Below are 27,416 nucleotides of genomic sequence, written 5' to 3' on the forward strand. Positions count from 1 at the left end.
CCTTATGGTCCCTTCCAATTCTATGATTGTATGATCCAGACACATTTTTCCACGCAGGCAGGCCAAAGGCATTATTGAAGTCAAGAACACACTTCAGCCAGGAAGTAGCATTTGAAGCTGAAGAGTGGGGGGTGGTGAGAGGGGTGTGTGTGTCCTGGGCACAAAGTCCTGAGAATTTGATAGAAGGAGCAGGTTCATAGCTTGGGGATCCTCCTGGATCCTTTGCTGTTGCTTGAGGCTCAGGTGGCCCAGTGTGCCTTTCATCAGCTTCAGCTGGTGGCCCAGCTATTCCCCTATCTGGACAGGGATAGCCTAACTACTGTTGTCTATGCTCTGGTAACTTCAAGGTTAGATTACTTCAATGTGTTATACATAGGGCTGCCTCTGAAGGCGGTTCAGAAACTTCAGCCAGTGCAGAATTCAGAGGCCAGGTTGCTCACCAGAGCAAGACTGTTTGAGCATATTGCACCAATTCTGGTCCAGCTGAACTGGCGACCAGTTAGTTTCGGGGCCCAATTCATAGTGCTGGTTTTGACCTATAAAGCCTTAAATGGCTCAGGACCGCAGTACCTCAAGGACCTTTTCCCATATGAACCTACTCGGACCCTGAGATCACCTTCCAAGGCCCTCATTCGTGTGCCTCCTTGAGAGGTCTGGAGGGTGGCAACACGAGAACGGGGCCTTCTCTGCAGTGGCTCCCCATCTGTGGAATGCTCTCCCCAGGGAAATTCGCCTGGCACCTTTATTATACAGCTTTAGGTGCCACGCCAAAACATTCCTTTTTAACCAGGCCTTTGGTTGATCCTACAGACATCTAACAACCTTTTAGAATGTGGCTTGAGGGGGGTGTATTGGGTTATTGCTTTTGGTTTGATTTTATATGTCGTGGTCTTGTTGTGAACTGCTCTGAGACCTCTATGTATAGGGTGCTGTATAAGTTGAATTATTATAATATAATAATATATGGTATATAATAATAATAGGGACACGGGTGGCGCTGTGGTCTAAACCACAGAGCCTAGGACTTGCTGATCAGAAGGTTGGCGGTTTGAATCCCGGCGACGGGGTGAGCTCCCGTTGCTGGGTCCCTGCTTCTGCCAACCTAGCAGTTTGAAAGCATGTCAAAGTGCAAGTAGTTAAATAGGTACCGCTCTGGTGGGAAGGTAAATAGTGTTTCCATGAGATGCTCTGGTTCGCCAGAAGCAGCTTAGTCATGCTGGCCACAGTGGGTGGGGTATGCTCAGTTGCAGATTGACTTGGGCACTGCTCAGTGAACAGGGAGAGGAAGGGGTGTGCAGTCAAAAGACATAGGAAAAACAGCATTCAATGCACATTTGAATTTAAAATGTGATCATAGCCTGAGAAACTTGAAAGTACCACCTGAAAGTATGGGGGCATAAAGCTGAACTCTGCTGCCATCTGGTGGACTTCAATAAGCAACATCGGAGACAGCTTATTTCTGTTAAATGTGATTTATTTTTTGGGGAGGGAGGTGGAATACTTACAGCTTCTCAACACATGAGAATGTACACTCCATATTTTGAGCCATGGGCTTCAAACTGCAGGAAACTAGCTTTCAAAATGTCCAGTTATCTTCGGCGGGGGGTGGGGGGTGGGGAGTTGCTAAGTCTTGGTTTTGTTTTGTTGTGACTTAGAATGCCAGAAACGAAGGAGGCCAAAGCCTGTGGCATGGAGGCACGTGATGCAACCCATTTGCTGAAGCTAAGCAGGTCCAGGCCTGGTCAGTGCTTGGATGGGAGACCTCCTGCCCCCATGCACATCACTTAAGAGTTGCATGATGAAGGAAAGATGAAGTGTGAATGAAAAATAAGTAAAACCAATCAAGTCTCTGTGCACTGTTACCCTAAGTAGTAGATTTCACTGCCAGCCCCTTCCAGTTCCTCTCTTTGCATAATCCCTGGCCGTTGGCTATGCTAACTGGCGATGATGGGAGTTACAGTCCAACTATAGAGGACCTTACGTTGGTCTGGAGAGATGGAAGAATAGAGAGCACAACCGAAACTACACCACAGTCTTATGGTGAGGATAGAACGTGGGTGGCGAAGGGGGTAATGTGCTGAGCCGCATGAAGGAAGGACTGTGTATAAATACAATAAATTTAAAAAGGAGGAATCTTCCCTATTCGGTCTGCCATTCTGCCTTGGAAGAGGAAGTCGCATTTGAAGGTACAAACTGGGATCCCAAGGCCCGGGTTGTGTCTGGAGGGAAAAAGAGAATTTGGGCATTGATCACGTGCAGCATATTTCAGGGGTGCTATTCCTAGTGATATGGAAGTGAGAGCTGGACCATAAAGAAGGCTGATCGACGAAGAATTGATGCTTTTGAATTATGGTGCTGGAGGAGACTCCTGAGAGTCCCATGGACTGCAAGAAGATCAAACCAATCCATTCTGAAGGAAATCAGCCCTGAGTGCTCACTGGAAGGACAGATCCTGAAGCTGAGGCTCCAATACTTTGGCCACCTCATGAGAAGAGAAGGCTCCTTGGAAAAGACCCTGATGTTGGGAAAGATGGAGGGCACAAGGAGAAGGGGACGACAGAGGACGAGATATTGGACAGTGTTCTCGAAGCTACCAGCATGAGTTTGACCCAACTTCGGGAGGCAGTGGAAGACAGAAGTGCCTGGCGTGCTCTGGTCCATGGGGTCACGAAGAGTCGGACACGACTAAATGACTAAATGACAACAACAATTCCTAGTCATATCTAATGTCACTCCCTTCTTGTCATCCAAAGCTGTGCAGTCTTGCTGGGAGGGTTGCTTGGGTGGAGACTGATCCGGGCCAGGGCTTCATGACTCCTGCTCTACAGACATCCTCCTCCTCCTTCTTCAGGCAGGAGACAAAATTGCCATCCAGGTTGCTGCTGCTGCTGCTTTCACCTTTTATTCTTCCCATTCTAGATCCTCTGCTGCCATCCAGCGGCCATCTTGTGGACACACAGCTTTCATGTCTTCCGTGTTTCCTCTGGAGTGACAATAATATTTAGCCTTGTCTGGTTGTGCGTTTATATTCCTCCACAGACTTCAAGGGGTGTACTTGGTTCTCCCCTCATTTTGTCATCACAATACAGTGGTACCTCGGGTTAAGAACTTAATTCGTTCTGGAGGTCCATTCTTAACTTGAGGTACCACTTTAGCTAATGGGGCCTCCTGCTATTGCCGCGCCACCAGCGCACAATTTCTGTTCTCATCCTGAAGCAAAGTTCTTAACCCGAGGTACTATTTCTGAGTTAGCACCGGAGTCTGTAACCTGAAGCCTCTGTAACCCGAGGTACCCCAGTAACCCTGTAGGTTAGGCAGAGAGACAGTGACTGACCCAAGGTGAGCTTCATGGCTGAGTGAGGATTTGAACTCAGAACTCTGAGGCCCGAGCACTCTTAGTCACTAAAGTAGCCACTGCAGCTATTTCTTTGAGGCAATGAAGGATAGAGTAGGGCTTTTTTACACTTACTTCTCCATAACTGTTCTTTTGCATATCCAGGGCCAGGGAATTTCTTTAAATTAGACATCCTACCCCCCCCCATTGTCTCTTTTTTCTCTTGGACCCTTTTAGGTTGAAGCGCAAAATGGCAAAACATTTAAGTTTATTTTCCTGCAACAATTATGACCTTCATGCTTAAAGGACCGAAACAAAAAACACACAAGCAAGAAAATGAACTTGAAGATGACCTAAAAATCATTCAAAGCAGCCCACCTCAAAATTAACTTAATTCATATTACTATCACCCGGCCTTTATGGTCACTATTGTCTGGCATAGCTTGGAGATTTTTGAGGTAATGCATTTAAATTTGTTAAACCAAACCAGTTCACTCCAACCACTAGATCTATCAGTCAGCGGAATATTGACTGAAGAGCAAACGATCAGTTCTGTTGCATATCCTCCCCCCCCCCATGTTCTTTTGGAAATCCTGTTTTTTTGGGTAAGGGGTATATATTAGGGCTGTGCGCCAAATTTGGCTAAATATTAGCCCCTGATCAGAATCAAGCCGATCCAGAAGGATTCGCGCTTCTGCTGAGTTGGGTGGTGATAAAAAAAAAAAGGTAAAGGAAAAGGACCACTGGACAGTTAAGTCCAGTCAAAGGCGACTATGGGGTTGTGGTGCTCATCTCGCTTTCAGGCCGAGGGAGCCGGCATTTGTCCACAAACAGCTTTCCAGGTCATGTGGCCAGCATGACTAAACCGCTTCTGGCACAGTGGGACACCGTGACAGAAACCAGAGCACAAGGAAACACTGTTGACCTTCCTGCCTCAGTGGTACCTATTTATCTACTTGCACTGGTGTGCTTTCGAACTGCTAGGTTGGCAGGAGCTGGAACAGGAGCTCACCCCCTCACAGAGATTTGAACCACCAACATTCTGATCAGCAAGCCCAAGAGGCTCAGTGGTTTAGACCACAGTGCCACCTGCATCCCACTTGGGTGGAGATAGCCCCAGGCTGCCCTAGGTTGAGTCGAGTCACCTGGAAGAATCTGGTCCCTGTCACAAGGTGAGGCAGCAGTCAGGAAGTAGAGGCAGGCTGCCCCAGCAGGATTAAACCCTCCTGCTCACAGTGTGGTTGAGAGGGAGGGAACAGAACTTAGTGTCTCCTTGCTTCCCCTCCCAAATGTATCTTTAATTAGAAACCCGAATTAAACATGAGCCCCACCCTTGAATTGATATGGGGGCAGATCCAGATCAGGCATGATTTACCTTGGGTTGTGGCCCTGTTCACAACCCTTATAGATATTGCAGACATAGTGTGCATGGTTCCTCTGTGATTTCACCTTTGCATTGTGAGGTCAGGCAGGGTCTTGAAGCCACCAGAGCAACATGGGAAGGACTCCTTTCATTCCACATAGCAAAAGCCACGGCAGAGCCTCCGTCCCAACCAGCACCCTGGGGGGCTGATGGGGAGTGTTCCTTCCCAAGTTGGGCTCAGCCAGGCAACATCCAGCAGCCCAAGAAGACCGGAGAAACAGCTGGACCTGTTTGACTGCTGTTGGCCAAGGATTTGTTGTGCTGTGAGTATGGGGGAAGTGAAGGAGGAAGACAAGGAAGGCAACGTGAGAGTTGATGTTTTAACTAACATGCCATTGGAGGGATGTGGGTGGCGCTGTGGTCTAAACCACTGAGCCTCTAGGGCTTGCTGATCAGAAGGTTGATTGGAATCCCTGCAACGGAGTGAGCTCCTGTTGCTCTGTCCCAGCTCCTGCCAACCTAGCAGTTCAGAAGCACACCAGTGCAAGTAGATAAATAGGTACCACTGTGACGGGAAGGTAGACAATGTTTCCGTGCGCTCTGGTTTCCGTCATGGTGTTCTGTTGCACCAGAAGTGGTTTAGTCATGCTGGCCACTTGACCTGGAAAGCTATCTATGGACAAACGCCAGCTCCTTCGGCCTGAAAGCGAGATGAACGCTGCAACTCCATGGTCGCCTTTGACTGGACTTAACCTTCCAGGGGTCCTTTACCTTTTCACCTTTACCATTGGATGGACATCTTCAGAAGATTCATTGCCACAAGCCACAGGGCATGGGTGGTTTTTCTCATAGGAACCCAAGAAGCTGCCTTATGTTGACCACTGGTCTATCTAACTTAGCTTTTCTCAACCTGTGGATCCCCCAGATGTTGTTGAACTACAACTCCCATCACCCCTAGCTAGCAAGGCCAGAGCTCAGGGATGATGGGAGATGTAGTCCAACAACATCTGGGGACCCACAGGTTGAGAACTCCTGATCTAGCTCATCGCTCTTCAACCTTGAGTCCCCAGATATTGCTGGACTGCAACTCTGATCCCCAGAAAGCTTAGCCAACGGTCGGTGATGATAGGAGTCCAACGACATATAGAGATCCAAGTTTGAAGATGGCTGATCTAGCACACTTCTGGCCATGTTGACTGGCAGGGTCACTTCTGAGTTTTGGACAAAGGTCTCTCCCAGTCCTGCTTGGAAATGTTGGGGATTGAACTTGGGACCTTTGACATCCAAGGCAGATGCTCTACCACTGAGCTATGGCCCCAACAGTAGCTTTCTACGCGGATATTATTATGCTCGGTCAATGTAAGATTAAAGTTTGCTTGTTGGTGCAGCCAATCTCATTCAAGGAATTATTTCTACTCCGCAACCAATATCGATTCAGAGTTAATGCCTGTCATGGCGCCATCAGGCAAGGGATGTCCAGAGTCAGGAACTACCGATTTTTTCCATGTATAAGACAATGCTTTTTACTAAAAAAAAAAAATTAGGCAAAAATTGAGTGTTGTCTTATACATGGATAGTGAATTCAGAGGGGTGTGTACGATTAATGGCAGCAGCAAACGGGAGAATGGCAGCGGCGATTGGGTGGCTGATTGGTGGCTGTGGCGAGGCAGGCAGATGATTGGCAGCTGCGGCAAGTGGGCGGGTGGGCTGTTGGTGGCGGCGAGCGGGCAGACAGTTGGCGGCTGCAGCGAAGTGCGTGATCGGCAGAGGCTGTGGCAAGGGGTTAGTAGTGGCGGGCAGGCTGGTGAGCGATTGGTGGAAGTGACCTCCCCCACTCCCCCCCCCAAAGCTAAACAATTTCTTAATTTTGGGTTTAAAAAATAGGGGTCATTTTATACATGGGGGCGTCTTATACACAGAAAAACACAGTAACTCTTTATTATCAAAAGTACTTACTTTTGATAGGGGTGCTAACTCCAGGGGGGCTTGGGGGCACCCATACACAACATTTTGTGGGTGCCCGGCCTCTTGCCACCAACACCCCGCCGCATGCTGGCTGTCGCCGCTGAATTGGATTAGCAAGATAAGCACATGCTTAGGGCATCGAGGGAAGAGGAGCACCACAGAAATTTTCCATTGCTGGATTTTTAACATAAATAGTCACAAACTGCTCAGTGGAACCGGGCAACTGCATTACAGGGGGTTGGATGAGATGACCTTGGGGAGAAACTCGCAGTGTTACGGGTTTATTGTTCTGTGATGATTCTGTGCTGCCCCTGCTGGTGGGAGGGCACCTTTGCTTCTGCTGCTGACGATCTTCTGGATCTCACAGGATTGTGCCATTTCTGAGGACTGGGAAGGGGACAGATTTCCCATTGCCCCCCCATTTCACACTGGCAGCTGCCACATCCATAGAAGGGGGTAGACAGGCCTCCACCCTAGCCTGTCTTGCCATTTTAGGCCAAAGGACCCCGTTCCATTGCACTTTATTTATTTATTTTGATGGTTTTGTTGTTTGCCATTTGCCTCCGAAGCAGCTCCAACTCCATGTTGTGTGCTGTGCTGGCTGTGGGGCGGGGTGAAGCAAATTGCTCAGTGGAGCCATTTGTTTTCTCATTTGAAATATACAGTGGAACCTCGGTTTTCGATCGTCTAGGGAGTCGAACATTTCGGCTTTCGAACGCCGGAAACCTGGAAATAACTGCTTCGGTTTTTGAACGTTTCGGAAGTCGAACGGTCTTCCGGGACGGATTACGTTTGAAAACCGAGGTTCCAATACATTAAAACAGAAGAACTATGCAATGAGGCAGGCTGAATTCTTTATCTTTACTAAGCATAGAAGCAGATGTGTTATGTAAGTTTTGTTTTGAAGATACGATACGATAATCTTTATTGTCATTGTCCCATACAGAACAACGAAATTGAAAATCTACATCAGACATTCAGAAACCAACAAGCATGCTATCCCAGCTATCCCAGCCTAGTTAGCCCCCTAAAAACTATGGTACCCCATAATTAAATACAATATACTCCCATAGAGACTACCTTACACTGTGTTTAAAACCAAAATCTCATTTGAATAGAAACTGTTTCTCAGGAGGCTAGTCCTAGTCTTTATAACCCTGTACCCTGAAGATCTGATCAAAGACTTTGCAATTAGAAAACGTAGGGAGGGAAATCAAAAAATTAATAAAGTGGAAGTATACAAAAAAACCCCACCACATTATTTTCCATCCTACCATAGTTTTCATTTCATTTCGAAAAATAAAATATTATTTTATGGTTTATTATTGTTTATGTTTTGAATTAGATATGTACGGGGGCACCAAAATCCTTTAAGTGCTTAAGGCCTCCAAAGGTCTTTATCTGCCCCTGGTAGCCCTGCCACAGGTGGTAAGAAATGAAAGTGTAATCCTGTTGCGTAACCAACTCTGTGTTACAGGGGCAAGTCAGAGGCTGGAAAGAGAATTTCCGCTATCGGAACCTGCGACTTTCCAGTGCCACACTCCGTAGGCTGGAGACGGCTCTTTTGGAGCTGACGTCTCAGGATTTCAAGAATTCCTACGAATGGGAGAAGTTCCAGCTCTGGCTCCAGGAGGTCATGTACGCAGAGTGGTGGCTGGATCAAGCAGCCCGTGAGATCAAGCGCCGATGGAAAAACCTGACAATGTTCTGAGGGGCTGTAGGGGGGGAATTTTGAAGGGGTAAATTGTGCGTTTTGCTGGACAATAAAGATCTGAGAGCTAAGTCTTCATTCCAGGCCATTTTGATTACATTGTTGGTCGGTAAGAAGGGAGGTCCCCCGCCATACATTTTGTGGTGAGGTGTTTTCACACCAAAGGTGGGGATCAAGAGTCACAAACATTTTGAGGGGCCACATGAAGTAGTCAGAAGGGCCAGTAGCAAAATGGGGCAAACTTTGTACAGTGGACTAGTTTCTACACATACCTTGCTCTCCCTCTGCTGCTTCCAGACAAGCAAGAGCTATTTTCAGAGTTCAATAACGCATTCCAGCCAGGTCAAAAACACTCAAGAAGGGTGAGGGGTTTGAGTCCTGAGGGCCAACAGTGTAGTTTCTCTTGTACAGACTGGTAAACTCTAGGTTTACCTAAGTAGGACCAATTCAGCCAGCTAGCCCTGGGCATTATCTAATGCTTATTTACCCTAAATTGATTTCAGAATTTTGAATTTTATTGTTATTCATGTTTTTATACTGTATTTTATGCTGCTTTTACAATTAAGTGTTTTAAATTTGTTGTTAGCCACCCTGAGCCCAGTTTTTGAACCGGCAAGGGTGGGGTATAAATAAAAAGCTGTTGTTGTTATGTTAGATTGTGGAAATGTGTTATAGTTGGGGCTGCCTTTGAAGACAGTTTGGAAATGTCCCCTCCGACTTCCATGGCATAGGTCATCCCCTAAATGCAGGGATAGGGAACGTCTGTCCCTGCTGACCTCTCTGTTTGGTCCTTAGAGCAATCCCACGGATGCATCTCTCACTGCCGCCAAGTGGAGTTTCCCCTGGCTGGATTGTGTCCTTGAACTTTGCTTGCCTGAATGAATCTCCAGTTGAGATCCCTGCATTGCAGGGAGTTGGGGCTAGGTGACCTCCCAACTCTACGGTTCTATGAGGACAAAGAGAGATGTAGTGAAACCAGCCTGCTAAACCAGAGTAACATTTGCATAATCACCCCACCCACTTTTGCCTATGGCCCTGCCTGCCATTGGCGTGTGGCCCTTGGAAGGTCTCTCAGGCAGCAAGAAGTTCCCCACTATTGCTCTTCAGACAAAATAAACAAAAAGAATTGTGTTGGTCCGACAAGGGATGGACGGATTCCTCTTCATGCAGACAGCCAAAATTGCACAGCTCCCGAAGAGGTTGGAGTCAAGGCCATAGGTCTCAATATCTCCTTGGCAGCGACCAGCTGAGGTCACAATGGCTCCATCCCCACCACAGCCCTCAGCCCCAGTGGTGGTGGCCACATAGGGGAAAGCCGGAGAAAGGGGAGAAGGGCATCTCCCAGCAAGAGGGGGGTGAGCCCCCTGGAATGGGGAACTGGGCCTCCGGAAGGAAGCTGGAGGCAACAGGCGATGAAGAACCTAAGTCAGAGAAACCAGACAGGGGAAGTCAGGGGTTGATGAAGTTCTTTCGGAGAGGCCAATGGGCAGTGAGTATTGGGGTATGGAAGTGGCATTGCAGGGCCGTTGGGTCTCAAGGGCCTTCTTCATGTGCCGCCTCCTTGAGAGGTCCGGAGGGTGGAAGCACGAGAACGGGGCCTTCTCTGCAGTGGCTCCCTGCCTGTGGGATTCTTTCCCCAGGGATGTTCGCCTTCATTATACACCTGTAGGCACCAGGCAAAAACATTCCTTTTTAACCAGGCCTTTGGTTGATCTGATTGACACCCTATGCCCTTTTTAAATGTGTGTGGGGGGGGGTTGGAGTTGGGGGGCATGTTATGGAGTTGTTTTTTTCTTTTGATTATATATTTTGTGGTTTTATATTTTGATTTTGTTCCATGAACCGTCCTGGGACCTCAAGGTAAAGGGTGGTATATAAATTCAATAATAATAATAATAATAATAATAATAATAATAATAATAATAATAATAATTAATAATAGCTTCTTAGGCCACATTCTCACCCTAGATCAAGCATGTCCAAAATCCGTTTCGGCGGCCCATTGGTCAGTTTAATCTGGCCCCTTTGGCAGTTTATTTCCTGTGGTAAAATCTTTCATAAACCTCAACAACTTCAATCCTTAAAAAAGCTCCCTCAGTCATGGGGGACAAGGGGGCATGCTTGACCAATGTGCCTTGACCCCCCTTTTTCTGTGTGCCCCCGCAGAGCATTTCCTCTCAGAAGAAGGGCAAGTGCTGAGAAAAACTTAATTCTGATTTCATTTTATTCTTTGCTAGATTTACAAAAAGGGAAAATACCACACACACACCAGTAAATTAATTTTAGAAAGGGGCAAGAAATTTGTGATTGCGGGAGATGCACAGTCGAACATTGGTGGTCTTCACAGAAGGTATGAAGCAACAATACTAATGGTGAATTTAGTATTTTGCATTTAAAAAAAGACCTTCAAATGAAGATCTTTAACAGAAAATGCATAAACATGAGAAGCATGAGAACATATCATTTAATTTTTGAAGCACATTTGTCAGGATGACCCAAGTCAAGATTTTTCTCCCCCCCCCCCCTCTCTTGCTGCAATTAGTCTGCTTTGAGTTAAACTGAATATCACTAGAGGCTGCAATTTATTGTTAAAGAGAAGGTCAAAGTGCATTTATTGGGCTGTCCTATGCACCCATTTACATGAAGGTGACTCCCATTCATGTTGATTATTTCAAGTTAAAAACACCACTTCCTAACACCCATTGCTCGCCTCAATTCTTGAAAAGTGTATGTGTGTGCAAAATGAAGTGGAATGGTTTCATTTCAAATTAGGCCAGACTCAATCTAGCATATAGTTCATTCACCTTCCTTATATAACAGCATAAGTGATTTTGTAACAAACTGAAATGATTGCATTCGTACTCTGAAACAAGTACAGACACTTTTCAATCAATACCATGAAAAGAAGAGAAATCACTATGAAACAGTATACCTGAAGAAGGAGTGTCTCCACCTCCATAATTCAGCCTGGACGGTCTTCTGCTAGTTCCCTCACTGTGAGAAGTGAAGTTACAGGGAACCATGCAGAGGGCCTTCTCGGTAGTGGCACCCAACCTGTGGAATGCCCTCCCTTCAGATGTCAAGGAGTTAAGAACTATACAACTTTAGAATGCACCTGAGAGCAGCCCTGTATTGGGAAGTTTTTAACGTTTGCCATTTTATTATTTTATATATTTTGCTGGAAGCTGTCCAGAGTGGCTGGCAAAACCCAGATGGGTGGTGTATTTTTATTATTATTATTATTATTATTATTATTATTATTATTATTATTATTATTATTATTATTATTATTAACAAAGTCAAACCCATCCATGAATGTGGCCTACCATTAGGCATGTCATACTTTCAAAACCTTTCTTGATATGACCATTGTGTATGCATGGATAAGTGTCATTATACAGTTTAGCCACTGGATGGCGCTGAACATGACCCCCCATTTGTCTATTTCCATTTAACCACCAGGATTTCCAAAGGGAAACAAGGATGTCAAATACAGTGGACCCTCCAGGTGCGAATTAAATTCATTCCGGGGGTCCGTACTTAACCTGAAAAGTCCGTAACTGGAGGCGCCCTTTTCTGCACATGCGTGTGGTGCGATAGAGTGCTTCTGCACATGCGTGCCCGGTGAGACCCGGAAGTATACACTTCCAGGTTTACCACATTCGCAACCCACAAGTTACGTATCCAGAGTGGTATGTAACTTGAGGGTCCACTGTACCTTGCAATTTGCTATTGTTCTTGATTGTCTCTCCCCACTCCACCTAAGAAAGGGAGCCATTTCACCTCAAACCTTTTGTTCCAGCCCAAAGAAATATCGCTTGCCCCTAGTGAGATATTCTACCAAGACCTGGACCCCATTCGAAAGGAGATGCTGTCTTCCTGGGGGCGTAGAGGTGCCCGTCTCCGCCGGGCGGCTCAGAGATCTTGTCCTCCACTGTCCTCTTTAACGTTGTGGGTGGCCGGAGATGGGGGCGAGCGCGAAGAGAACTACAGGTATCACCGCTTGATGGGGAACCTCGTCTCTTCCATGGTGGCAGAAGAAGACTTGCCTCCCCCCACGTGGTATGAGGTCCCAAGAGACGGTGCTGTGGGTCCACCTCCTCCTCCTCCCCTCCGATACCTGGCTAACGGCATGATCATGGCAGAAGGGCATCCCTTGCCCCACCTCAACCTTGACCATGGCACCCAGAGGGGAGAATAAAATGAAACATCTGGTAGAAGCATCTCACGGCATGCCTTTGTGTCTCCTTATTCCAACCATGGCTATGTCAGTTGTGAAAAACAGAAACACATGCAGTGGTACCTTGGGTTACAAACCCTGTCAGTATTTTCATCCCTCCCATTGCAAAGATCACCAGATCATGTTTGTTTTACTTTTTGTCTCTGAGAAAGGAGGGGGCTGAGACCATTCTTCCAGACTTCCGTCCCTAGCCTTGTGCCTGTTTTCTTTGATCTGTCTAGAGACTAGATGGCAGTATGAGAGAGCTGACTCTCTTGTACCTAAAATTAGGTATGCAACAAAACCTCCACAGTTTTGTTTCTGTTTCTCTGCTGCTTTTGAGGTGCTCACAATAGCAAATGTGAGTCCACTACACCAGGACTTGTTCCAGCAGAATGCTGTGCTGCTGTTCCTGCGTTCCTGGGATCGGAAGGTTGAAGAAGGTGCTACCGACACGCAGCCCATGCAGGCGCTGAAGATGTGGGCTGTATATGGGTGTACGGCCAAACACCTTGGGTTATAAACACTTCGGGTTACAGACTCCACTAACCCAGAAGTAGTACCTCGGGTTAAGAATTTGACCTCAGGATGAGAACAGAAATCATGCAGCGGCAGCAGGATGCCCCATTAGCTAAAGTGGTACCTCAGGTTAAGAACAGTTTCAAGTTAAGAACGGACCTCCGGAACGAATTAAGTTCTTAACCGAGGTACCACTGGTATTGTTAAAGGTTTGGAGGATCAGTCTTGATGATAACCATAGCTCCCTTCTATGCCTGTGATCTTCTTCCCAGAGAGGTTCAGAATAGGATGCTGAACCAATCTCCAGCCCCATTGGTCAGCCTGAGATCCAGATCCGAGGGCCTTCTGGCAGTTCCCTCATTGAGAGAAGTGAGGTTACCAGGAACCAGGTAGAAGGCCTTCTTGGTAGTGGCGCCAGCCCCATGGAACACCCTCCCATCAGATGTCAAACAGAATAACAACGGACTTTTAGAAGACATTTGAATGCAGCCGTGCATAGGGAAGGTGTTAATGTTTGAGGTTTTACAATTTACTGGAAGTTGCCTAGAGTGGCTTGGGCAAACCAGTCAGATATGTGGCATCATCACCACCACCATCATCACCACCACCATCATCATATAGGAAGGCTTATTTGTTAGCTAGTGGCCTTAGCTGCTCAGCTAAGTATCCATCATCAGCATCTTAAAATTGAGCCCCTTTTCCGCCTCACCTGGTGACATGCCACTCATTCTAGGATGGAGGAAAATAGGCCAAACGTTAGAGTTGACCTTCATTCCAAGGACACCCAACCTTGGGTAAACACAGTGAGGTGCACACAAATATATGCAATTGAATATATTTTGAATATATTTTTAATGAAAGTCAGGGCCAAAGTGTTTTGAAGCAATACATGCCTAACTGCTGTGCATCACGGACAAGTCTACAAGCCCTCACCATATTAGGGGTGGCTTAGGACAGTGGATGCTTATTTTACTAGCAGTTTGTTGGCAGTGATATAAAGAAACATAAAAGAAATAGGATTATTTCATCAGTAGACAGTGGGAGGGAGAAGCAGAACCATTCTCAGGTGGGACTTTTAAAATCTGTGGAAACTCTCCTTTCCCCCTAAAATAAACTAAGGGGGACTGGGGGAAAAACAAGCTCCTTCTAATTAAGGAGAGGATCACCTGTCCAGGGATATTCTTTGACCCAGGGGATCCCTTGCTCTTAATTAGGTCTATGAGCTGCTAGCTCCCAGTCCTGTTTTTTTTGTTTTTTGTTTAAAAGAAGTTCACCACAAAGTTTAATTGGGCAATTTCTTAAGGGAATGAGGATCTTAGACTAAAGTTTTGTAGCTCATTACTAATTATATTCTCAGGTGCAACATCCAGCATAGTTCAATGAAACTTACTACTCTGGTGATTCCAGAAAGTTGGTACATTTCAACCGTAGATAGCATCACGTGGTCAAGTAGAGATTCTGAGCTGAATCTGAATACCTTTGATTTCCTGGAGTCCAACACCATTTACCCCCATTTACAGTCTCAGTCCAGTATACCTGAAGGAGTGTCTCCACCCCTGTCGTTCAACCTGGACACTGAGGTCCAGCTCTGAGGGCCTTCTGGTGGTTCCCTCACTGCGAGAAGTGAGGTTACAGGGAACCAGGCAGAGGGCCTTTTTGGTGGTGGTGCCCGCCCTGTGGAATACCTTCCCATCAGATGTCAAGGAAATAAACAACTCTCTGACTTTTAGAAGACATCTGAAGGCAGCCCTGTTTAGAGAAGTTTTTAATGTTTGATGTTTTATTGCTATTATTATTATTATTATTCTGTTGGGAGCTGCCCAGAGTGGCTGGGGAAACCCAGCCAGATGGTTGGGGTATAAATAATAAAATATTATTATAAATTATTAGACCCCAATGGATACATCAATGCAAGGTGTAAAAGTATTGAATGTTAAAGACAATGGACCATAAGGCAGCATATTGCAAGATGCTGATGTAACACAAAGGACTGTTTTATTGTGTGGAACCAGTGGCACCAGTATGGCACAAGGTCATCCCAAAATAACTGCATCCCGTTAGTGGCAGTCAACCACAATGTCTTTCCTCTTTTTTTAAAACCAAGTTGGTGCATTGCAGAGCAAAGCACCAGACAGTCTATCGTGGACATCAATGGCTATGTACAACAATGGCTATATTCTCCCTCCACTGTTCTAAGTCTTATGCCTCTGAAAATACCACATCCTTTGCTCACATCCTGTGTTCAGGCTTCTGGTTGGCCACTGTGAAGAACAGAGTGCTGGACTAAATGAGCCTTAGGCTTGATCAAGCAGGGCTTTTCTTAGTTTCTTGTGTTGTTCTGGTCACCATCTTTATTTCTCAGAGTGCTTTGCCTCTGGTAAAAGGTACATTCCAATGTGATGCAGCGACCTACTGGTGCATGTACACAGGGAGGTTCAAACTCTAGGCCTCTTTATTAAATTATTATTATTATTGTTAAAAGGTAAAGGGACCCCTGACCATTTGGTCCAGTCGTGGCCAACTCTGGGGTTGCGGCGCTCATCTCGCTTTATTGGCCGAGGGAGCCGGAGTACAGCTTCCGCGTCATGTGCCAGCATGACTCAGCCACTTCTGGCGAACCAGAGCAGCGCACGGAAACACTGTTTACCTTCCCACCAGAGCGGTACCTATTTATCTACTTGCACTTTGACGTGCTTTTGAACTAGGTTGGCAGGAGCTGGGACCAAGCAACGGGAGCTCACCCTGTCGTGCGGATTCGAACGGCCAACCTTCTGATTGGCAAGTCCTAGGCTCTGCGGTTTAACCCACAGCGCCACCCGCGTCCTCTGGGACTGCATGGAATTCTGTGAAACTGTGATGGAGGACACAGCTCTCTGGAGCTTGGCACTGCGGTCTTCCTAGCTCTGTTACAGAGTTAAAACTCCAGTTCTCGAGCATCTTCAAGCCTACACAAGAAACTGTGCAGTCCGCCATGAATATTTCTCCTGGTTTCATACCCTCTTTGTCATTGTATTTACCATGGGCTTAAGCTGGGCAAAGTACTAAGGAAATGCTGGATTCCTAGCCAAACCAAACACCAATCTGATCTTAAAACACGTGATGAAATCCACATTGTCTCTCAATCCAATCTACCTAACAGGGGTGTTGTGAATATATAATGCAGTGAAGCTATCCTTGATAGCTATATGCAGTATGAAATATTTAATATTTTCATGGAACTGTAGCTTAAGGGCTCTGATCACTTAAATGCAGGAAGCTTCTGCACATTCAAGCAATAAGTTTATCATGTCAACATCTCGGGCCAATGAATCCTAGATTAGCTTTACATACTTCATCTTTTTTCAACAGCCACTTTTCTATTGGGATTTCTGCCCCTGGAGAATTGCTTCATTTAAACGCTTCTGAAATCAGGGAAATGATCCTCACCAAAGCATTAAGACTCTGATGCTGAGCCCCATTCTAATCCGTCTGCCTGTGTCTCTCGTATGCACACAGTTCATCCTCCTTTTCCTCTTTTGTCAAGACATCACCTTGCTTCTGACCTTCCTCACCCAGCCTCTGTGATGGAAGACAAAACAGCTTCTGAGGGGTGATCTTGGCTGTGAGCACTAGGGTAGGTATGTGGAATTGCTATGGTCTCTCTAGTGCAGGGGTGCCCAAACCTTTTTCAAAGAGGGCCAGATTTGATGAAGTGAACATGCGTGAGGGCAGAGTTGTTGAGCTTTTATTTAAGAATGAGCTTGTTGAGCTTTTTTTAAGGATTTGACCCCAATAAAAAAACTGCCATAGGGGCTGCATAAAGGTGGCCCCCAAAACGGACTTTGGACATGCCTTTGGGCTCTATTCACACAGAGCACTGAATTATATATGTGCAGATATAGAAAGCACGTCTGAATAAACTAAAATGAAATAAATCATACACACCATTCAAAGATGCTCAGAAATATTATGCATCTGCTAACTGTACAGGGGTCAGCAAACTTTTTCAGGAGGAGCCCAGTCCACTGTCCTTCAGACCCTGTGGAGGGCCGGACTATATTTTGAAAAAAATAATGAACAAATTCCTATGTCCCACAAATAACCCAGAGATGCATTTTAAATAAAAGGACATATTCTACTCATGTAAAAACACGCTGATTCCCGGACCGTCTGCAGGCCAGATTTAAAAGGCGATTGGGCTGCCCCCGGGCCTTAGTTTGCCTACCCATGTGCTAACATATTTACTGGCTCACTGACAAAAAAAGGAGCCACATTTACTTGATCAAACAGCTCTACAGGGGCTGTACAAATAAAATTGTAGTTTAAACACAGCAAACAACAACAACAACAACAACAAAAACAGATTCTACAAAATATATATGTGCTCCATGCTGTAGAATGCACACCTGTTTGAGGTAAGGGATTATAATGAGCAATGTGATATATATTTCATTGGAATGTCATAATGACATGGCCTGCTAGAAGCTCCTCACATCATCAGTTAGGGGTAATGCCATTGATTTCTCCTTTTTTTTTGAAAACATTTTTATTTGGTTTTACAAATACAAAGTTATCCAAATATAAATCCATAAACAGAAATTCCTCTGAATCTCAGGACTTCCCCTCATCTCCTCCATGGGGTCCAATTTTAAACATTTAATACTGCATATTCTTTGATACTCCAACCTTTATATCAATCCATAATTATCCATGGTAACTGGTACACAACAAGTGAAATCAAATTCCCGCTAATGTTTCCATCTGCTTACAGTGGTCTCCTAAATAGTTTATATTTTTTCCCCATTCTTTTATAAAGTTTTTATCCTCTTGGTTGAGGTAATGCCATTGATTTCAATGGGATGAACATCTGCAGAGGTGTACTTAGAGTCAGAGTGTAAAATATGTACAGTTTGGATTCTGCTCCCTCCAAATCATCAGGCTCCCTTGACACTGTTAGTGAGCACACAAAACCAAGCAGAGGATCCTAAGCCTCTTGAAGGTAGAATAGATCTTTGTTAGAGAGCTGGGGCTCAGCAAGGGATGGGGCAGAAACCCATTCAATTCACATTTAAAGGTAAACCTGCCCAATCTGCACTTTCTAGAATGAAATGTGATTCAAAGCACAGCCATACTTCTCTGAAATTTGCAACGCAATTCTTCAGCCCAGTAATGTGTACCAAAATGCATATACAGTGGTACCTCGGGTTACATATGCTTCAGGTTACATACACTTCAGGTTACAGACTCCGCTAACCCAGTAATAATACCTCGGGTTAAGAACTTTGCTTCAGGATGAAAACAGAAAACGTGCTCTGATGGAGCGGCGGCAGCAGGAGGCCCCATTAGCTAAAGTGGTGCTTCAGGTTAAGAACAGTTTCAGGTTAAGAACGGACCTCCAGAACAAATTAAGTACGTAACCTGAGGTACCACTGTACGAGGGCAAAGTTTCAGGAAACTCAAATTCAATAATTCCTCCTTTAAATGTGAACACAATCTGATTTCTCCCCCATCCGGAGTTGAATGTCATTTGCGAATTTTGTTTTGCCCCTGCAGAAAAGACCAGAGTTGACTATCCATCCATGCCTTATGCCAATTCTTCAGCCGTGCGGGAGTTCTACCTGGTGGGCTTCCCCACAGAACCTTCCACGCAGTTGCTTCTCTTCTTCCTGGTGTTGACCAACTACCTCATCACACTCTCAGGAAACACGGTCATCATCTGCATCACTCTGTCTGACCATCGCCTGCAGAGCCCCATGTACTTCTTCCTCCGCAATTTCTCCTTTGCAGAAATTTGGTTCACGACGGTGACGGTGCCTAAGCTTTTGGCCGGGTTCCTCTGGGGAAGCCACACCATCTCCTTCGCTGGTTGCATGACTCAATGTTACTTCTACTTTCTCCTCGGGGCTACTGAGTTCTTGCTTTTAGGAGTCATGTCCTTTGACCGCTATCAAGCCGTGTGCAACCCCTTGCGCTACCCAGCACTGATGACCAGGAAGTTCTGCCTTAAGCTGGTCTGTGGGACATGGGTAGCAGCCTTCTTCACTATCCTTGGCCCGCTCATCATGGTCACTGGTCTACCCTACTGTGACTCCAACGTCATCAACCATTTCTTCTGCGACCGCATGCCCTTGGTGAACCTGGCTTGCACCGATACCGAATGGGTGGAGACCATCAACTTGGTTCTGGCTGGGGGGCTCATCCTCGGATCCTTGGTTCTGACTGTCATCTCCTATTGTTTGATCACCCTGGCTGTTCTGAGGATCCCCTCCGTGCAAGGTCGAAGCAAGGCCTTCTCCACTTGTGCCTCCCACATGGTTGTGGTCACCATAGTATATGGCAGCCACATCTTCATGCATGTCCGCACCACACACACCTATACTGAAAGGGTGGACAAAGTGGTGGCTCTTTTGACTAGTGTGGTAGCCCCATCGCTCAACCCCTTCATCTACACCCTGCGGAATGAGAAGGTCAAGGAAGCCCTTCGAGATGTTGCAAGGAAGAGAGGACTGTGCCTCAAGGAAGAAGTAAAGGAAAAGACTGGGAAGAACTTTCACAAAATTGTGGCAGGTGAGATGTGAACCTGCTGGTGTGACCGGATGTAGGTCTTGGGGGTCCTGCTACATTTCCACAGGGAAGGATGGGAGCTCCTTCACTGAGTACCTTCAAGGCAATGTTGGACTAATTTCTATTTATGAAACAAGTATATTCTTCTTTCTTCCCCAGAGCAAGATGATTTACTCATTGTAACCCAAGAATCACTTTCAGTTCCATTTATTTACTTCTACTTCTACGTTAATAAATACATTTTACATCTCAAATGTCTTAAACTCCATTCAACATTCATATGGTTTCCAGGAGGTCTCCCATCCAGGCACTGACCAGTCCTGGACTTGCTTAGCTTCAACAAAGTTGCTGCACTGTGTACTGTCAGACCCTAGCCCCAGACCATGATTCACACATGTTGAATGGTCCAGATGAGTAGCTGAAAGTTTGAATTGAGCACACTGAGAAGGACTGTCCCCTTGTGGTCAACACACAAAATGAGTGATTTTTTGTGTGTGTCAGGCACAGTTGCTGATGTACAAGAAATGTTGGCCTGGAATTGCAGGTAGCAGGAGAGAGAAAGGAGAAGAATCTCTCAAGGGAAGAATTTGAGGTGGAAGACTGTCATAGATATTCTTGCTAACTTTCACAAAATTACATTTATATTGATTTGAATTAATTTAAAGTTTGCATGCCCAAATCTTGTATGGTGCAAATATAGGCATTCTTTTAAACAGTGCTTTTTAATAGAAAAAAAGTGCTGGTACTGCATACCTTTGAGTATGCACTGAATTCTCATCACATCTCATCCTATTCATCTGGCAAAATATTAGAGACATGATATGAATATTCCTTCACTTGGCTTATGATTCTTAGCAACTCATAAAACTCATCTTGAATGTAAGTTGGAACACTATAATCCCCTGAGTTCTTCTCTGGCTTGGATCTTGATTTGAGCCAGAGAATAACTCAACTTCTTTCTGCCTGACACTGCTGCAAGGCTTTGACCCCCTGCTCCCAGTTTTCCATTTTAAGGAAGTTGCTCCCAGCAGAGCAAGCATCCTGACTGAGCAAATGGATAGCTTTAAAAGAGGATTAGACAAACTCATGAAGACTACCAAGGGCTATTCAATATCCACAGTGTCTATGTTCTGCCCCCACCATCAAAGGCAGTATGCACCTGAATACCAGTCACTGGGAATGACAACTTGTGTTGTGTTCACATTCTATTGTGCAGTTATTCCTATGGGTATCTGGCTGGTCACAGTGAGAACACAATTCTTGACTAGATGGGCCTTTGACTTGATGCAACAGGGCTGTGTTCTATTCCAATGCTCCTTTCCACTCAGGATCCCTGTGATGTAAGTTCGGCTGAGATACACATAGTGATTATCCCAAGGCCACCCAGTGCATTTCATAGACGAAGACCATTTTTTTGAGTCCAAAACTCTCCACCTGAAATTGAACACTCATTCCAGCACAGTACATTGGTAAAAGGGAGAATAGGATGATGATGATGATGATGATTTTGTTAGAAAGGAACTGGTTCAAAAGAGCTAAATGAAATTCCCATTTCATCGACTACCACATCAACTTTTGTATTAGAGAATTATTCTAACAATATCCCTGGAGTCTGTCTCTCTAGAGCCCCACTAATGACTTCAGACTCTCAATGCATTACTAAATGAGATTCCTCAAATCTGTCCTCTCTCATTTGCACACGTTGGAAACAATTCAATTCTAACTACAAATGGGCGGGTTACTGGCTACAGAGCATGGAGGGAGGAAGATTTTTCAGTAGAATTCATCTTTTAAGTAAACATGGGCAGTTGAGATCAAAGAGGGTTGAAGAATGGAGTATTTTACAAATCCAGTTTGATAGACAGACAGCAGGTTTCTTGACAGAACACAAAATAACATTGAGTATCTAGAAGCATCTTCCTTGCAACCATGCCTACAAATCCAGTATTGGACATGACTGGATTTTTGCTTGCTACAGTAAGTAAATGTTCATGTTTGTCATAACTGTGTATTTGATTAAAGTCATTTAGTAGATTTATATCCCATCCCAAATAAATGCCTAAAAAGTTTGGTGGGAAAGATGAATAAGGATTGTAAAGCACCACCTGTGTTTGGGGTTCAAAGTTTTGACTCTCACCATTCTACTGTTCCTTCAAGAAAATGTGCTGAGAGTGACGAGGGGAAAGTCTGATGGAGAACCAGAGCGTGTCTGAATTCATCCTGCTGGGCTTCTCCATTGACCGCCACGAAGAGATTCTTCTCGCCCTCTTCTTTTTGGCCCTCTACGTTGTGACCGTGCTGGGCAACATGGTCATCCTCTTTGTGGTGTTGGTGGACAGCCGGCTCCACACCCCAATGTACTTCTTCCTTGGCAACTTTGCTGCCCTAGATATCTTCTTCACCTCGGCCATCAGCCCACAGTTGCTGTGGAACCTCTTTTCCAACGACAAGTCCATCTCTTTTGCTGGCTGCATGACCCAATCCTATTTCTACTTCTTTCTGGGCACGGTGGAGTTCATTCTCTTGACCTCCATGTCCTATGACCGATATGCTGCCATTTGCAGACCCCTGCAGTATCATGCCATTATGAACAGCCAGGTGTGCATTCAAATGCTGGTGGGTTCCTGGCTGGGTGGATTCCTCTCGGTCCTCTTTCCCACCATCCTGATCACCAGATTGTCATTCTGTAGGTCCAACATCATCAATCATTTCTTTTGTGACAGCGGCCCACTGCTGGAACTGTCATGCAGTGATACCAGTTTCATTGAGCTGATGGACTTTTTTCTGTCTGCTGTTGTGATCATATGCTCATTGACTGTGACTCTGTTTTCCTACATGCTCATCATCTCAGCGGTAATGCGCATCTCCACCTCCACTGGCCGGGCCAAGGCTTTCAACACCTGTGCTTCACACCTGACCATAATCTCCATCTCCTGCAGCATCAGCATCTTCATCTATGTTACACCTTCCCAGAAAGAGACCTTGGAAGTTCACAAAGTGCCTGCCGTTCTCACCACCATCGTCTGCCCCTTTCTGAACCCATTTATCTTCACATTGAAAAATGACACTGTGAAGCAGGCACTGAAAGATGTGTTGAGACAATACAAGGTGTTGGTCACTCAAAAAGCTTGGGGCTCCTTGCAAAAGAAAAGGCCCATTTAAGTAAGTTTTTTTTTTTTTATAAAATATTTATTAAAGTTTCAGAAAGAGGAATTACATAAAAACAATAAATACAAAAGTAAAAGACAAAAATAAAAATACAAGAAAAATACAGAATAAAAAAGTAAGTACACTTACAGAAAAAAGGAAAATAATAATAAAAAAATCAATCTTTCCATATCTTGCATTCATATCCTTGTTTCCCTGACCTCCTCATACCTCCCTTTTTTGTGTTCCAATTCAATTAATTAATTCAGCAATTTCTTTCCCTCCTTATTATCCTGATCTTTAATCTTAATATATTGTAACATTAAATTTTTACCTATTTAGAGATCCAATTTTCCATATTCTTTTATATCATTACAGCTAGAAACCACTTAACTTCAATCAAACATCATTCTAACATTCATTAATTTTGCAATATTTCTGTAAATAATCTTTAAATTTCTTCCAATCTTCTTCCACCGACTCTTCTCCCTGGTCTCAGATTCTACCAGTCATTTCCGCCAATTCCATGTAGTCCATCACTTTCATCTGCCATTCTTCCAAAGTGGGTAGATCTTGTGTCCTCCAATACTTTGCGATGAGTATTCTTGCTGCTGTTGTAGCATACATAAAGAAAATTCTGTTCTTCTTTAACACCGATTGGCCGACTATGCCCAGGAGAAAGGCCTCTGGTTTCTTCAATAAGGTATATTTAAATACCTTTTTCAGTTCATTATATATCATTTCCCAGAAAGCCTTAATCCTTGGGCACGTCCACCCAAGGTGAAAGAATGTACCTTCAGTTTCTTTACATTTCCAACATTTATTATCGGGCAAATGATAGATTTTTGCAAGCTTGACTGGGGTTATATATGGGGTTATTTTCATAATATTCTCTCTTAAGGCATTACATGCCGTAAACTTCATACCTGTGTTCCATAACTGTTCCCAGTCAGCCATCATTACATTTAAGTAAGTTTGGAGGTGATTCATAGGCACAAGGGGAAAATGGAAGAAGCTAAAACAACATCCAATTGTTTTGTTTGAGACTGTGTAGTCACTGTGATTAAAGGGAGGAGAGGCAATGACAGATGTAGATAAATTCTCTGTTATTAATTTGTAATGTTTTTTGTAACATAAAATCATTCAATAAAAATTATTTTAAAAGAAAAGAAAAGGGGGGTACTAAAAGGGAAGAGGAAAAAACCTTGAAATTGTGATATGATACAAAAATATCGCACTGATTCTATATGTATGTTTTGAATAACAATAAACTGTCTGAAACAGCCACATGTGTGCAGACCAGGATAAAACGAAAGAAATAATACACACCATTCAAAGATGCATAAAAATATTATGTATCTGCTAACACATTAACTGGTTCCCTGACAAAAAAGCCACATTTACTTGATCAAAGAGCCCAAGAAGCTCAGTGGTTTAGACCACAGCACCACCTGTGTCCTGCCCCCCCCCCCAGTAAATGCCACACTTTTAAAACAGTGCTTTTTTATAGAAAAAAGAAGTGCTGGTACTGCATACCTTTGAGTACCTACAGAAAAATAGCAACACTGCATAGAAACTTTTAAACATCTTGTAGTACACAGCAGCCCCTCTGCTGTAAATATTTCCCATTTCCCATCAGTAAATGAGAGTGACTTCGCTCATGAAGAAAGTTAATCCTTTCTCCCAGGTCCAGTTCTCCAACAATAAAATGCTGGGGCATTTATTCCATCTAGCTGACTGCTATGCTTTTCACTGATTCACAGCAAGGGGGAAATGGAAGAACTAAAACAACATCCAATTGTTTTGTTTGGGAGTAACTGTGTAGTCACTGTGATTAAAGGGAGGAGAGGCAATGGCAGATGTAGATAAATTCTCTATTTTATTTGTGTATTTTTTATTTTTTATGCTTTATTGAAACTTTTCAGCGAGAAAATAAAGTGAATGAATAGAAAAGAAAAACGACAAAAAGAAAAAGGAGAAAACTTGAAATTGTGATAGGATACAAAATATAGGTTTATAAGCAATACTGTATATATACCATTTTGGAGGGGGGATATAAAATTCTCAAATATTATTATTTTAAACCATACACCGCTTATATGAAGTTTGACAGCATATAAATGTAGATGGACTCTCCATGCCCTAACTTCTGCCAAAGACTGATATTGATCATTGCAGGGGTTTGGACTAGATGAGAGCCTTGGGCTCCTTTCAACTCTTCGAGTCTATGATTGGAAAGATAATACCATGGTCCCCTTTGAACAACGGACCAAAGATATGACAACTCTTGCAACGTATGAATGGATTGCTCTTAGGTGCTGATGGTATATGGATAAATAGAATAGTATTTGGAATGCATTTACTAAAAATATATAATGTCTTTCATACTGTTTGGAAATCTCTATTTCCTTTTAAAAATGCCCCCCACTTTAAACATGGTGAATCTGTGTGAAATGCAGTACGTAACTCGAGGAAGGTGAACTTGTGGACTAGCTGACATTGCCTGGCACGAATTCTCATCAGTGATGGTCAATCAGGCCTACACAGGAAGCTGTCTTATTCTGAGACAGGTCGTTGGTCCATCTAGTTCAGAATGGTCTTCACTGACTGACAGGTGCTCATTGGAGACAACACTGAGCTTGATGGATCAATGTTCTAAGGGGAACTTTGTTCTGATGCAGCTGTATATAACTTTGTAGTTTTTGTGTTTTTTTAATCAAGGCCAATACCATATGAAGGCACATGATGCCACCACTGAAACTAAGTAGGTCTGTGTCTGGTCAGTGGTTAGATGGATTACCACTTGAGAACCATATGCACACACCACCTTGGATTCCATGATGGAAGAAAGGCAGAACGTACACACAAGAAAGGAAATAATAAAATTCAGAATTTTTGTTATGTATAGACACAGTGCGGGAACCATGTAGATGCAAGCCTTGGCATGATGACTGGAAAATATACAGATTTGCTAAAAAGCATAGTAATACAGGAAGCTGCCTTTCACCAAGTCAGATCCTTGGTCCATTTGGCTCAGTACTGCCCACAGTGATTGGCAAAAGATTCCCAAAGCTTCAGAAAGAGGTTTTCTCCTTGCTCCAATGCAACCATAACTCTAACGCCAGCCCTGTCAGGAGATCCCAAGGGGCAAAACCTGGGACCTTCAGTGTGCACTGTATGTGCCCTACCACTGAACTTCTGTCCTGAAGTCTCATTAAATTCAGTGGTAGATGTGCTTCACCTTGTAGGGTGACAAATAATGGAATCCCTTAGCTTCCTGTTAACAAGTAAGCCTTGCCTTGGAATGTTCTTCTGATTGCATCCCTAGAGAAGATGAATAGAATCATCTTAGGAAAGTGAACACACAACGGATTGAGAAAGTAGGCTGCAGAAGGGGAGGACGGATGAGATTTTGGGTGAGAAGAAGCTTCAGATTTTTCTGTAGAGTACAAATTGAACATTGACTTCTTGTTCAACTTGTGGACTCACCTCGCTTCCCATTTTTCCTTTAAATACTTTTGGAATAATGTCTCTCCTGTCAGTAAGTGGGCCTTTTTCTGTCTCATTCCCTTTCCTTCCAATCCATTCTGCCTACACATTTGCTATCAATCAACTCCACAGAAACAGCATTTGTATAAAACTATTTTAGGAGGAAAACACCCCTACATGTTGTGATCTCTTATTGAAGGGGATGTTCATTTAAGCTCCCAAAAATTCATGCTTAAAACACTGGTAAGCAGGGAAAGTGCGGACTGACCGTTTCATGCTGTCTCAGTTGTTTCCCTGGAACAACAATATTGCCATTTCTATATGCTTCCAAAATGGATTAAGCTAATGCTAGATTAAGCTAATACTACATGAAGTGGTTTGCGGGAAGTGTGACACTTCAGCCACAAGGGCTGAAGACCAAATGACCTTTGAGGTTCCTTCCTTTCAATGCAGTGATTCAGCAAAGTCATTTCGAACTCAGGGGGACTTACCGGTACTTCTGAGTCTTACGAATGTACTGTTAGACAATTAAAAAGAGGATAGATGGTCATTCACCACTAGATGGATACAGCAAAGAAGAAGAGCACCTAGGATCTCTCATTAAATGAAATGGAACTAAAAGGAACATCAGACTGCATCTTGTTCATATGCTAAAGTGAGTATTTTTACACAGCCGTTTTTCACTGTTTCTTGCAAGTTGCCTTCCATTTATATTGTAGTATGAGGCTAGTCTTTCTTGTGTGAATAATTTGGAGGGTTTTACTAAACAAAAAAAAAGTGTACAAAAATGTTGATAATGGGAGAAAATGTGCACAAAAGGGGTATTACTTTGTTTTCAGGACAAATCAGAAGTCACTTTGTAAAGTTTGGATTATATGCCACAGTCCCCTCCTCCTGTTGTCCTCTCTAAGCCTTTTGGGTCAATTGTCTTACAGATTTAAAACCACAGTCAGTGAACAAATCAGTCGGGGTGCCACATATCTGAAATTCCCCGGACGTATATGGAATATTGTAGTTGGTAGCTGTGTCTGGGTGGAAATCGGCAGAAATATCTGGCAAAATCTGGACGTATAGCAACCCATGTCAACAGTGTCATTTTTGCTGATTTCCTATAAAAATGGCTCAA

General features: G+C 44.2%; 2 protein-coding genes and 2 long non-coding RNA genes across 5 annotated transcripts; all 4 read left to right on the forward strand.

The window, feature by feature from the left end:
- Positions 1 to 4,417: 4,417 nt before the first annotated feature.
- On the forward strand, positions 4,418 to 8,444 carry LOC308572292. Its single transcript, XR_014001673.1, has 2 exons — positions 4,418 to 5,020; positions 8,140 to 8,444. It is a non-coding gene; the product is annotated as an uncharacterized lncRNA (long non-coding RNA).
- Positions 8,445 to 9,557: 1,113 nt separating this feature from the next.
- LOC308572383 lies at positions 9,558 to 12,596 on the forward strand. The gene is made up of 2 exons (XR_014001750.1): positions 9,558 to 9,862; positions 12,176 to 12,596. It is a non-coding gene; the product is annotated as an uncharacterized lncRNA (long non-coding RNA).
- Positions 12,597 to 16,280: 3,684 nt separating this feature from the next.
- On the forward strand, positions 16,281 to 19,908 carry LOC308572156 (olfactory receptor 6M1-like). Of its 2 annotated transcripts, none has more exons than XM_081168103.1 (2): positions 16,281 to 16,728; positions 18,644 to 19,908. In XM_081168103.1, exon 2 carries the CDS (start codon positions 18,670 to 18,672, stop codon positions 19,666 to 19,668), a length of 999 nt encoding a protein of 332 aa, XP_081024229.1. In that variant the 5' UTR covers positions 16,281 to 16,728; positions 18,644 to 18,669; the 3' UTR covers positions 19,669 to 19,908. The 2 variants fall into 2 exon arrangements, with proteins under 2 accessions (XP_081024229.1, XP_081024228.1); XM_081168102.1 differs by having other exon boundaries at positions 16,281 to 16,724.
- Positions 19,909 to 21,844: 1,936 nt separating this feature from the next.
- LOC308570771 (olfactory receptor 6J1-like) lies at positions 21,845 to 22,816 on the forward strand (the record flags this gene model as incomplete). The annotated part of the gene is made up of 1 exon (XM_081165686.1): positions 21,845 to 22,816. The coding sequence occupies one exon, from the start codon at positions 21,845 to 21,847 to the stop codon at positions 22,814 to 22,816; it is 972 nt and encodes a 323-aa protein (XP_081021812.1).
- Between the last annotated feature and the right edge of the window lie 4,600 nt (positions 22,817 to 27,416).

Source organism: Podarcis bocagei, assembly GCF_964188305.1.
Source record: "Podarcis bocagei genome assembly, chromosome: 13".
Classification (NCBI taxonomy): domain Eukaryota; kingdom Metazoa; phylum Chordata; class Lepidosauria; order Squamata; family Lacertidae; genus Podarcis; species Podarcis bocagei.

Coding starts and splice junctions, on each gene's coding strand:
- LOC308572156 (XM_081168103.1), top strand. CDS start 18,670: ATGCCTTATGCCAATTCTTCAGCCGTGCGGGAGTTCTACCTGGTGGGC.